The sequence below is a fragment of the Pseudorasbora parva genome, chromosome 16 (assembly GCF_024679245.1).
Source record: "Pseudorasbora parva isolate DD20220531a chromosome 16, ASM2467924v1, whole genome shotgun sequence".
In the NCBI taxonomy this organism is placed as follows: Eukaryota; Metazoa; Chordata; class Actinopteri; order Cypriniformes; family Gobionidae; genus Pseudorasbora; species Pseudorasbora parva.
Window position 1 is genome coordinate 44,266,306 of NC_090187.1, and position 13,342 is coordinate 44,279,647.

General features: G+C 39.7%; 1 protein-coding gene across 5 annotated transcripts in view; it reads left to right on the forward strand.

Moving 5' to 3' along the window:
* Window positions 1-13,342, forward strand: part of celf6 (CUGBP Elav-like family member 6) — a 205,232-nt gene that overhangs the window by 121,656 nt on the left and 70,234 nt on the right. For all 5 annotated transcript variants that reach the window (XR_010898411.1, XM_067419157.1, XM_067419155.1 and 2 more), the window contains exons 6-10: window positions 4,888-5,031; window positions 6,935-7,082; window positions 11,481-11,630; window positions 12,104-12,163; window positions 12,325-12,405. Coding sequence is in view for 4 of the 5 variants with exons in the window: in XM_067419157.1 (XP_067275258.1) it covers window positions 4,888-5,031; window positions 6,935-7,082; window positions 11,481-11,630; window positions 12,104-12,163; window positions 12,325-12,405 (583 nt within the window). In the remaining variant the exon portion in view is untranslated. The remainder of the gene's footprint in view (window positions 1-4,887; window positions 5,032-6,934; window positions 7,083-11,480; window positions 11,631-12,103; window positions 12,164-12,324; window positions 12,406-13,342) is intronic.

Consider the following 13,342-nt stretch of genomic DNA (forward strand, 5'->3'; position numbering starts at 1 on the left):
GTGTTTTTCTTCTTTTGTAATCACATATTTTTGATAGTTTCTGAAGAAGTTTGTTCAGTTTAATAGTTTTGTTCAGTTTTATTGAGACAAAGGTAATTCCATAGGAGTGTAAGCATAATCTTGCACCTACATGTACGGCCATTACAATTATGATGATTTTTGGGAAAGCCATGTGCTGATTTGATATGAAAATAATGCAAAAAATATATATATTTTTGCAGAATATAAATCATTTAAATTTTTATGTGAAATGTCACCTGCACATATTCTCACCTTAAACACAATTTTAAAATGTTTTTTGTTTCTTTTTTCCTCCTGCATATGTTTGTGTCACTTTTCTGTCCAATTCTGCGATTATATTTTCAGTTATTGTTTTTTTAATTTATTATTATTTCTTCCCTATGTAAACCTCTGCAGAGTTTAATCCAGATGCTCTTCTCCAGTCAAACGCTCCCCTCAAATGAGATTAGTTTTCTGAACCCGTGACGAAAGCCTCGGCCGGGACTGTCAGAGATGACAGCTCCTGCTGCAGCTTATCAAATTCAGCAAATTCATTTCACAGCAGATTCAGCAGCGATGATTATGGTGTTTGTTTGTGGGAATGTGGCTTTAGTGGGCAGGAATGACAAACACCTGCTGTCAGGCCCGAAACTTCAGGACGAGACGTTTGGAGAGTTGAGCTTCTGTCCAGTTGAGTTTATGAGTTAAAACCAATTCTGTGATGATATAAACTCTTAACTGTGATTATAAAGTCAGATTTATGAGATATAAACTTTTGTGACTAAGAATTATGAGATTTAACTCACAAATGCAATAATAAAGTCAGAATTATGAGATATAAACTAATAATTGTGATGATAGTCAGAATTATGAGATATAAACTAATAATTAAGATAATAAAGTCAGAATTATGAGATATAAACTAATAATTGTGATAATAAAGTCAGAATTATGAGATATAAACTAATAAATGTGATAAAGTCTGAATTATGAGATATAAACTAATAATTGTGATGATAGTCAGAATTATGAGATATAAACTAATAATTGTGATGATAGTCAGAATTATGAGATATAAACTAATAATTAAGATAATAAAGTCAGAATTATGAGATATAAACTAATAAATGTGATAAAGTCAGAATTATGAGATATAAACTAATAATTGTGATAAAGTCTGAATTATGAGATATAAACTAATAATTAAGATAATAAAGTCAGAATTATGAGATATAAACTAATAAATGTGATAAAGTCAGAATTATGAGATATAAACTAATAATTGTGATAAAGTCTGAATTATGAGATATAAACTAATAATTGTGATAAAGTCTGAATTATGAGATATAAACTAATAATTAAGATAATAAAGTCAGAATTATGAGATATAAACTAATAATTGTGATAATAAAGTCAGAATTATGAGATATAAACTAATAAATGTGATAAAGTCTGAATTATGAGATATAAACTAATAATTGTGATAAAGTCTGAATTATGAGATATAAACTAATAATTGTGATAAAGTCTGAATTATGAGATATAAACTAATAATTAAGATAATAAAGTCAGAATTATGAGATATAAACTAATAAATGTGATAAAGTCAGAATTATGAGATATAAACTAATAATTGTGATAAAGTCTGAATTATGAGATATAAACTAATAATTGTGATAAAGTCTGAATTATGAGATATAAACTAATAATTAAGATAATAAAGTCAGAATTATGAGATATAAACTAATAATTGTGATAATAAAGTCAGAATTATGAGATATAAACTAATAATTGTGATAAAGTCTGAATTATGAGATATAAACTAATAATTGTGATAAAGTCTGAATTATGAGATATAAACTAATAATTAAGATAATAAAGTCAGAATTATGAGATATAAACTAATAATTGTGATAATAAAGTCAGAATTATGAGATATAAACTAATAAATGTGATAAAGTCTGAATTATGAGATATAAACTAATAATTGTGATGATAGTCAGAATTATGAGATATAAACTAATAATTGTGATGATAGTCAGAATTATGAGATATAAACTAATAATTAAGATAATAAAGTCAGAATTATGAGATATAAACTAATAATTGTGATAAAGTCTGAATTATGAGATATAAACTAATAATTAAGATAATAAAGTCAGAATTATGAGATATAAACTAATAAATGTGATAAAGTCAGAATTATGAGATATAAACTAATAATTGTGATAAAGTCTGAATTATGAGATATAAACTAATAATTGTGATAAAGTCAGAATTATGAGATATAAACTAATAATTGTGATAAAGTCTGAATTATGAGATATAAACTAATAATTAAGATAATAAAGTCCGAATTATGAGATATAAACTAATAATTGTGATAAAGTCTGAATTATGAGATATAAACTAATAATTGTGATAAAGTCAGAATTATGAGATATAAACTAATAATTGTGATAAAGTCTGAATTATGAGATATAAACTAATAAATGTGATAAAGTCTGAATTATGAGATATCATCTTAACATTGTGGCTAAGTTTAGCCCCAGAGCTTAAATGGGTTTCGGTTTGGGTGACCAGTTTCTCAGCAGGTCCTGAGCGTGTGAGATCTGTTAGATAGATATTTATTTATTTATTTATTGTTTTGTTTTTGAATTTGTTTCCACAGACTGTCCTACAGTACACGACTGGCAAAACAAATGAACACTCAAAAAAACAAAACAAAAAAAACCTCCAGACTCATTGTGATGTAGTCTCTCTTTCATCACCGCCACCGCCGTCTCTCTCTCTCTCTCTCTCTCTCTCTCTCTCTCTCTCTCTCTCTCTCTCTCTCTCTCTCTCTCTCTCTCTCTCTCTCTCTCATTCCCTAATGTCGCTCCACACCCGTAAGACCTCCGTTCATCTTCACACACAGTTTAAGATATTTTATATTTAGTCCGAGAGCGTATGCAAGTGTATGCACACTATAGCGTTAATAGGAGGAGTTAATGACAGAAGTTTTGTTTTTGGGTGAACTAACCCTTTAAAGACTGTTTCCATACAGATGATTTTAATGGGATTCACGTTCTTGTATGATTTTATTGGATCCACGCTGCGGTGAATAGACCTCCGTATGGCCCAATATGAGCCGACCGGGGTCAATGCGGAGGCCCCTGACAGCTGTAATGAGGGCCCGTCTGCACAGGCGTTGAGTCCACACTTCACTTTAATGTGTTCTGCAGGGACTCACAGATCTCCTTCTCTCACATCATGCGTCTTGATGACAGCCGTAGAGCCCAATTAAATGAATCAATGTCTGCCGCAGCGGCCGCTGAGATTTAATTGCTCACAACTACTTCACACAGTGAACTACGTCATTTATCAATCTTGCGTAGAAACGGGCATATCAACTCTAGTCAGAATATGAGTCTGAGTCTCCATTGGGCTGTGATTATGGGGCGTGTTTCAACCCAACCAGGAAAGACATCAATTGGACAGACCGACAACCAATCAGAGCAGCGAAGCGACGCATAATGTTAGTTGTCAAATGTCATCAGAACTCAACAGCACTGTGTTGCCAAGTTCGCAAGTTTTTCCGCGGGTTGAAGCGACTATTATGTGATATATAGACCCATGAGTGCGAATTTTAGCAGCAACCTTACCAAAATAACACACATTTTACCCCCAAACACAATTTTTTCAGGAGAACCCCAGAGAAGCTATTGTTTAGGGCTAGTAGTTGGCGGGTTTTGTTGTAAAAACTTGGCAACCCTGTTGTGCAGCAGAAAACACAGAGCAGACCAGACCAATGTTCATTCTTAAATTGAGCTTGGTCTGGTGATAGCGAGACAAGGATTAATTCACTTTAAATTTAAAATTTCCTAATAATTTATTCGTCTTCATCTCATCCAAGATGTTCATGTCTTTCTTTCTTCAGTGGGAAAGAAATTAAGTTTTTTTAGGAAAACATTCCAGGATTTTTCTCCTCATAATGGACTTCAATGGGAACCAACGGATGAAGGTCCAAATCAATGCCGTTTCAGAGACTCTGATGATCCTGGGGGAATAGAGTCAGATCCAGACAAACCATCGGACATTATATATAAAAAAAATGTATATACTTTTTAACCTAAATTGCTCATCTTGTGCTGCTCTGTGACACACCACGGATTACACAATCCTATCGGAAAGGTCACCGCCCCAAGCGAACGTGTGAAGACTAATGCAAACACCCTTTGGCAAAAGAAACTCCATCTCCAACTTCAAAATCATCCAACATCATTGTTTTACCTTTTTATTTGCTAAGGGTGTTTCTATTAGTCTTCACACGTTCGCTTGGGGCGGTGACCTTTCTGAGCGTATTATGTTAGTATTTTTTTATATATATAATGTCTGCTGGTTTGTCTGGATCAGACTCTATTCCTCTGGGATCATCAGAGCCTCTGAAACTGCACTGATTTGGACCTTCAACCGTTGGTTCCCATTGAAGTCCATAAATCCTGGAATATCTTTTCCACCGAAGAAATAAAGACATCTTGGATGAGATGAGGGTGAGGAAATCATCAGGACATTTTCATTTTGAAGTGAACTCATCCTTTAACATTTAAAAAATATCTTGCTTAAGTGTCGATTACTGTTGGAAACAAACACTTTTAAAATGATAGCGAGCCAGTGAGTGGTCCTCTGCTGCCATCTGCTGGTTATAATCTGAGTTCTGTCAGTCTACTCGCTGATATAGTTCTTTTCACAGGTTTTGAATTCTCATTCATATTTAAGCATTTTAAAATCACTTTTTATAGAAATATACCTTGAATTCCATGTGTGTGTGTGTGTGTGTGTGTGTGTGTGTGTGTGTGTGTGTGTGTGTGTGTGTGTGTGTGTGTGTGTGTGTGTGTGTGTCTCCAGGGAGCGTCCTCCAGTCTGGTGGTGAAGTTTGCAGACACCGATAAGGAACGAACCCTGCGCAGGATGCATCAGATGGCAGGGCAGCTCGGCATCTTCAGTCCCATGACCATCCAGTTTGGAGCATACGGAGCGTACACACACGCTGTAAGTCTCACACACACAGATTAACAGCTATTTCTATGTTCATTTGTACCATAATAGAATGGGCTAATTTTAGTTTCTAATTTTGTCGCTGCGGAGTTCTGTCTGTCTGTCTTTCAGTCAGTTGAGAATTGAGACCTGAAGACAGGTACCTGCTACCTCGGCTTGGGGCGACAGACTCGCTAGCTTATGTTGAATGTTGCACAATTACATTACATACGGTTAACATTAACAATTAAACAACATCTCATAACAAGGAGATAACTAGCTTAACACGTTAAGTTATACTTACCGCTCCCCTGTCGTTGCCAGAAGCCATGTCTTCAGGTCTCAATTCTCAACTGACTGAAAGACAGACAGACAGAACTCCGCAGCGCTCGCAGCACCTGTGTTCATGTGATTGGCTTATAAATGAACAATCCCCCATGTGGGGTGCGTTCTTGTGATTGGCTAAAACGAGGGTGATATCTGATTGGCTGCTGATCATTCCCTGTTTAAAAAGGGCATTTGTGTGTCGAGCCAAGTCAGGGGAGTCTCAAAATTCACACACAAATGCAGTGAAGTTCACAGACCGCGAGCAGTTTGTAAATCGAGATATATTTGTGTGTGCATCAGAAATACAATTTTGAATCTTGCCCTGTGCATTTCTGAATCTTGAGCCCATTTGTAAATTTTCTTTGCATTTCTTAATTTTGTGTGTATTTATGAATTTTGTGTGCATTTATGAATTGTGTGTGCATTTATGAATTTTGTATGCATTTGTGAATCTTCTGTGCTTTTTAAATTTTGTGTGTGCATTTGTGAATTTTTTTGTGCATTTGTGTATCCTGTGTGTGCATTTATCTTTAATGAGACTGAAATAGCTCCATACAGATGCGATGCGCTGATGTGAAGCCACTTGAGCACTTTGAGAGTGAAAGAGAGAGAGAGCGCACGCTTGAAAATAACTAATCTTTAACTTATCTTTAATTGGTCTTGTTATTTTGCATTTAGTCTTATTTTAAGCATTTGTTAAGGGTTAATACACATTAAGTACAGTATGTGTATTCTGCACATGTAAGTTAATGTAAAAAGTTTGAGTATAGATGTAATCATTGTGACTTTGGGACTTTTGGGGACAAAACAATCCCGGACCCAGTACATGCCAACATTATTACTTTAATTTAACATGAATAGTTAGTATGTTACTACCTTGAAAAGCGTTTAATGGTGTTTCGTTTGATATTTGACGATAATGGCGCACTGCTCTCGGTTACATTCTTCATGAAGTAGTAGTGAGTGGCCAAGTAGAGTCAGCGTATCTCACAGCCCCATCTGCTGGTGAAAATAATGAGGAGAGGGGAGCGAGCGCAGGCACAGACAGAGCGGCCAGAGAAACGGAGGAGCGACTGCTGCAAGGCGTTTGTGCAAAACTGCGGAAAAAGTGTGGGTGTTGAACCCTCTCACCGGGAAAAGTGTGGGTCTATAGGCCACATCCCCTATAAGTGCGACGCCCCTGCCTATCACACATGCGCTCTTCAATAAGCCGACAGAAAGCAGGTTAATGCGTTTACATGCCGCGCGAAATAAGAGGCAAAAAACTCCCTGAGTCGAGCGGGTTATGCTTACGCCGTTTATGAGCTTACTCCGGTAAAAGAAAACCGGTTACCTCGTTTACATGACCATGATCATTGTCGGATTATTGGGCATAATCGGTTTATGAACGTGCGTGTAAACACACCCATTGAGGATTTCTTAAAAATACTATGTAAAAATCTCGTCTTGTCTTGTTCTCGTGAACCCAATCTCGTGTCTCATCTCCTCTCGTGAAATAGGTGTCTCGTCACACCTCTAGTAATGACCCAAAACCGAGTTATGTACCGAACCGTGACTTTTGTGTCCCTTTACTCTGTCTCTGTTTTTGCAGCAGATTATGCAGCAGCAGGCGGCGCTCATGGCAGCCACGCAGGGCTCGTATCTGAACCCCATGGCTGCGATCGCCGCCGCTCAGATGCAGCAAATGGCAGCTTTCAACGTCAACGGCCTGGTGGCGGCGCCGATGACACCATCTTCAGGTACGAGGAGCGATCCAAGCTCACACACACACACAATCAATCAATCAACTTTATTTATATCGCGCTTTTACAATGCCGATTGTTTCAAAGCAGCTTCACAGGGTCAAACAGGACAATATTTCAACAAAATTTGATTTGGCTACTTTATAGAATTAAATAAGACCTAATTTATCAATTTAATTTGTATATTTAGTTGAATAACTTAGATCATAATGTTAGTGTCCCCAACTGAGCAAGCCAAGCCAAAGGCGACCAAAGGAATCGAAACTCCATCAGGGCATGATGGAGAAAAATAAACCTTTGGAGAAACCAGACTCAGTTCTCCTCTGGCCTATTAACACACAGTGGAGGATTATTATTCTGGACACCTCACAGGTCATAAATCATTTTAGATAGGAATATTCAAAGTTTTGGGTATCAAGCAAGAGACGGGTTTATTTAGGATGGCGCGTCGATTACACAAGAATATGAATACTTTAAGGATCGGAGTTATTGCGCCAGAGACGGGTTTATTGAGGATGACGTGCCAGTGAGGCAAATTCCGAGGAGACACACACACACACACACACACACACACACACACACACACACACACACACACACAGAGAGAGAGAGAGGTGGACAGTAGGGCTGTGCAATATATCGAAATATCGCAATGACATGTAATGTCTGAATGATTTTAATAGGCTCCTTGAACATTGTGTTCGTTTTAGGTCGACACATAGAGCAGAGAATAGACTGGGCACACGACGACTGTTACTTATGAGACTTGCTTGATGTTGAAATGCAATAATTTGCAAAAAACAATAACTTGCAGTCTCGTGCTGTCTGACACACACACACACTGAAACTGAACGATTAATGTTTGCTAAAAAAACTGCTGGTCACTTTCAGAAGTTGTAGCGATGCCTTCTTTTCTTTTTGTGAAACACATTGTTTCATTTTGAACTTAGACCACTGTATGTGTGTATGGGAAGCTTTTCAATTTGGGTAGGCCAAAAAATGGTCTTGGAGTTTAAGTAGTTAGCGCCAAAACACTATTTATTGTTTGAACTGCACATTAAAACATAATAAAAATTAAAAGCTTAGCTTTGTTTTGTTTTATATTAAATGCAGGCTGAGCAATTTGGCGTGAGATTAAGCTGGGCAGCGTGAGAGCGTGACAGAGCCCGAAAGCGTGTGTGTCACGCCAAATGCGTGAGAGTTGGCAACCCTGACCTTGCACTGCCCGTTCTGAGCAGGGTTTGAACTCGGGTCTTTCTGCACAGGAGTCTGACGCTCTAACGATGAGGCTAAACGCTGCATATTTATTCACTTGCCACTAGATGAGGGTCTCTTCATATGACGGGTTCATAGTGCCATTACACTGACAGATATGTTTCAGAACCAGCCGCTATCAAAAAATCTGGATGTGGGCCAGATATTATCGCTGACGGGCCACTTTTGGCCCGCAGGCCGCCAGTTGCCGACCACTGCTCTATATCATATTATCATATTATATATTCACATTTAAAATAAATATTTTTTTAATTCTCTATTTTTGATCAAATAAATCCAGCGCAGGAGAGACTTCTTTCACAAACATAAAAAAACTGCACTGAGCCTAAGGATCTATCTCAGTGGGATGCTGTCTATCTAGGCTGTCACTAGGTTTTAAAACTGAGCGAGTGTGTCTCTTGTCAATCAATCTGTCCATAAAACAGCAGGTGTGATTGGAAATGATCCGTCTCAGTTTGAGGATGAACTCGGGAACACAGCCAATCTGATGCCTTTGACCAGAGAGTCCTTGACTGAAGAATACAGAAGTGAAGATTTGTGACGGATAATCCCAGACCCCTGTTTGACCCCAGTCACACACACACACACACACACACACACACACACACACACACACACACACACACACACACACACACACACACTCTTCCTCTCTCTCACACACACACACACACACACACACACACACACACTCTTCCTCTCTCTCACACACACACACACACACACTTTATCTTACACACACACACTCCCTCTCTCTCTCTCTCTCTCTCTCTCTCACACACACACATGTTTGTTTTTGTGACATATGGGGACAGCATAGGTGTAATGGTTTTTATACTGTACAAACCATATTTTCTATCCCCTTACACTGCCCATAGCCCTAAACCTACCCATCACAGGAAACATTCTGCATTTTTACTTTCTCATAAAAACTCCTCCTGTGTGATTTATAAGCCTTTTGAAAAGTGGGGACATGGGTAATGTCCTCATATTTCACCCTCTCCTGTAATACCTGTGTCATACCCATGGCATTATACACATTTGTGTCCTCATATGTCACAAAAACATGCCCACACACACGCGCGCGCACACACACTCCTGATATGTCTTCCACTCGACTTTGAGCGTCCAGCTACAAAAGCCCGCTGACACCTCAGACGAAGGGTCACAAGGAATTAATTAAAGCGCTTCCTCTCCCTCTCGTCTGTCAGTTTTCCCGCTTTGATAATCCGTGATGTGACACACACTCTTGTTACCCGTCAGCTTTAATCTGCCACGACTGAAATGCCCTTGGAGAAAAGCCGAAAGAAGTTGAACGATCAGTGTCAGAAGGGCAGCAAAGAGACGCGTCTGTGACCGGAGACAAACACTTATTAATGCTGTGACTTGACCTCCTGAAACATTCACTTCTACTGCGCTTTATACGGCAGATTGTTTCACAGCGATAACCAGGGATTCAAACGACTTACTTTTTCAGTAAACGATTTAATATCTTAAGTATTTTTGCTTTTCCAAGTAAATGTATCTTTATTTATGAATATTGTGATATTTGTGCTGATATCATGATAAAAATACTGAGGAAGACATTTGTTTTGTATATACATCTGTATATACACTATACACTCACCTAAAGGATTATTAGGAACACCTGTTCAATTTCTCATTAATGCAATTATCTAATCAGCCAATCACATGGCAGTTTCCTCCCTACTAAATATTCCACGCTCAACTGTTTGTGGGATTATAACAAAGTGGAAGCGATTGGGAACAACAGCAACTCAGCCACGAAGTGAAATCCCAGAGCGGGGTCAGCGCATGCTGAGGGTCACAGTGGGGTTTGGCGGTTGCCAGGAGAACGGGACTCCCCTGACTGTATTGTGCCAAGTGTTAAGTTTGGTGGAAGGGGGATTATGAGGTGGGCTGTTTTTCAGGGATTGGGCTTGGCCCCTTAGTTTCACTGAAAGGAACTCTTAATGCTTCACCAAGACATTTTGGACAATTTCATGCTCCCATCTTTGTGGGATCAGTTTGTGGACGGCCCCTTCCTGTCCCAGCATGACTGCGCTCCAGTGCACAAAGCGTCGGTCCATAAAGACATGGATGAGGAGTTTGGTGTGGAGGAACTTGACTGGCCTGCACAGAGTCCTGAGCTCAACCCGATAGAACAGCTTTGGGATGAATTAGAGCGGAGACTGAGAGCCAGGCCTTCTCGTCCAACATCAGTGCCTGACCTCACAAATGAGCTTCTCGAAGAATGGGCAAAAATCCCCATAAACACACTCCTAAACCTTGAGGAAAGCCTTCCCAGAAGAGCTGGAGCTGCTAGAGAGGGTGGGCGACTCACTGTCATTAAAGTTGCATGTAAAGGCAGGTGTCTCCAAACTTTTGGCAATGTAGTGTATGAATTGTGGTTGGCTTGCATTGTACCTATCAGATGCTGGTTAAGTGTGTGTGTGTGTGTGTGTGTGTGTGTGTGTGTGTGTGTGTGTGTGTGTGTGTGTGTGTGTGTGTGTGAGCCTGTTTATGTGGTTTATGAGGACACATATTTGTATAACTACATGAGTATTACACTGGTATTACACTATAAATGTGGTTTATGAGGACATATCAAATGTCCTCATAATTCAAACGGCCTTAAAAACATACTAAATGATGTTTTTTTCAGAAAGTAAAAATGCAGAATGTTTCCTGTGATGGGTAGGTTTAGGGGCAGGGGCAGTGTGTGTGTGTGTGTTTGTGTGATGGGTAGGTTTAGGGGTAGGGGCAGTGTAAGGGGATAGAAAATACGGTTTGTACAGTATAAAAACCATTACGCCTATGGAGAGTCCCTGTAAACCACATAGACCAACATGTGTGTGTGTGTGTGTGTGTGTGTGTGTGTGTGTGTCCTTGTTTATATTACATTGTGACTTTGATTACATGATTGACTTTTCAAAAGGCTTATAAATCAGACAGGATGAGTTATTTTCAGAAAGTAAAAATGCAGAATGTTTCCTGTGATGGGTAGGTTTGGGGATGTGTAAGGGGATAGAGTGTACAGTTTGTACAGTATAAAAACCTTTACTTCTATGGAGAGTCACCACAAAGATAGTGAACCAGACGTGTGTGTGTGTGTTTCAGGCACCAGCACTCCACCAGGCATCAGTGCCAGTGCTTTGCCCAGCATGGCAGCTTCCATGGGGGTCAACGGCTTCAGCGCCCTCCCTCACCAAACCAATGGACAGCCCGCCTCCGAGACCATCTACACCAACGGCATCCATCCGTACCCGGGTAACAACTCGCTTTAGCCGCGTGTGCAGTGCTTCAGACGCTGGTCCAGATCGGTCTATTTTTTTACAACATTTCTTTAAGATTTAAGGCCCTATCATACACCCAGCACGACGTGACGGGCCTGTGTGTGTGTGTGTGTGTGTGTGTGTGTGTGTGTGTGTGTGTGTTTGTCTCTCTGTCTCTCTCTCTTTGTCTGTGTGTCTCTGTGTGTGTGTGTGTGTGTGTGTGTGTGTGTGTGTGTGTGTGTGTGTGTGTGTGTGTGTGTGTGTGTGTGTGTGTGTGTGTGTGTGTGTGTGTGTGATGGGTTGGTTTAGGGGCAGGGCCAGTGTAGGGGGTTAAAATGTACTATTTGTATAGTGTAAAATCCATTACGCCAATGGAAAGTCCCCACAATTTACAAAATCACAACATGGGTGTGTGTGTGTGTGTGTGTGTGTGTGTGTGTGTATGTGTGTATGTGTGTGTGTCTGCAGCTCAAAGCCCGACGGTTGACCCTCTCCAGCAGGCGTATGCCGGTGTTCAGCACTATGCAGGTGAGGAGTGTGTGATCTCAGCCCTCGGTTAATAGAGATGTGTGAGCTGTAATAAACACATGAGAGTGTATTGAGTGTGTGTCCAGTGAAGACATAGATATTCAGTGTCAGCGCTGGAGAATGCAGGATGTTAAATCAGGAATTCTCTCTCTCGGTTACAGCAGCCTATCCTGCCGCGTATGCGCCGATTAGCCAAGCGTTTCCACAGCAACCAGCCATCATTCCCCAGCAACAGCGGGAAGGTGAGTGTGACTCCGCCCTTCCGGATAAAAGCTGATAATTGCTCTGAAAGATGGATGGGAAATTCGGTATAAATAATGAAAATGAGACTACAGCTTGAGAGGGAAGTTCTCAGACCTTCATCCAAAGCACAAAAGAAACGGCATCAAGACCTTCAGAATGACACGGTTTGATGGAGAAGCGAGTTTACTGGTTCAGTCTGGTTTTGATCATTCAGAAGTTTTTATCGAGGAAAAATCCTAATTTCACTTCCAGAAAAATTGCAGTGCTCTTGTGGGAAGTGTTTTCTCAGTTAAACGTGTGACAAAATCCATCTGAAGTTGCTCACAGTCATGGGAATGAGTTAGGAAGATATTGGGAATGAGTTGGGAAGACATTGGGAATGAGTTAGGAAGAGTTAGGAAGACATTGGGAATGAGTTAGAAAGACATTGGGAATGAGTTAGGAAGACATTGGGAATGATTTAGGAAGACATTGGGAATGAGTTAGGAAGACATTGGGAATGAGTTGGGAAGACATTGGGAATGAGTTGGGAAGACATTGGGAATGAGTTAGGAAGACATTGGGAATGAGTTGGGAAGACATTGGGAATGAGTTGGGAAGACATTGGGAATGAGTTAGGAAGACATTGGGAATGAGTTGGGAAGACATTGGGAATGAGTTAGGAAGACATTGGGAATGAGTTGGGAAGACATTGGGAATGAGTTATGAAGACATTGGGAATGAGTTAGGAAGACATTGGGAATGAGTTGGGAAGACATTGGGAATGAGTTAGGAAGACGTTGGGAATGAGTTAGGAAGACGTTGGGAATGATTTGGGAAGATGTTGGGAATTTCTTGGGAAGACATTGGGAATGAGTTAGGAAGACGTTGGGAATGAGTTAGGAAGACGTTGGGAATGAGTTAGGAAGACATTGGGAATGAGTTAGGAAGACATTG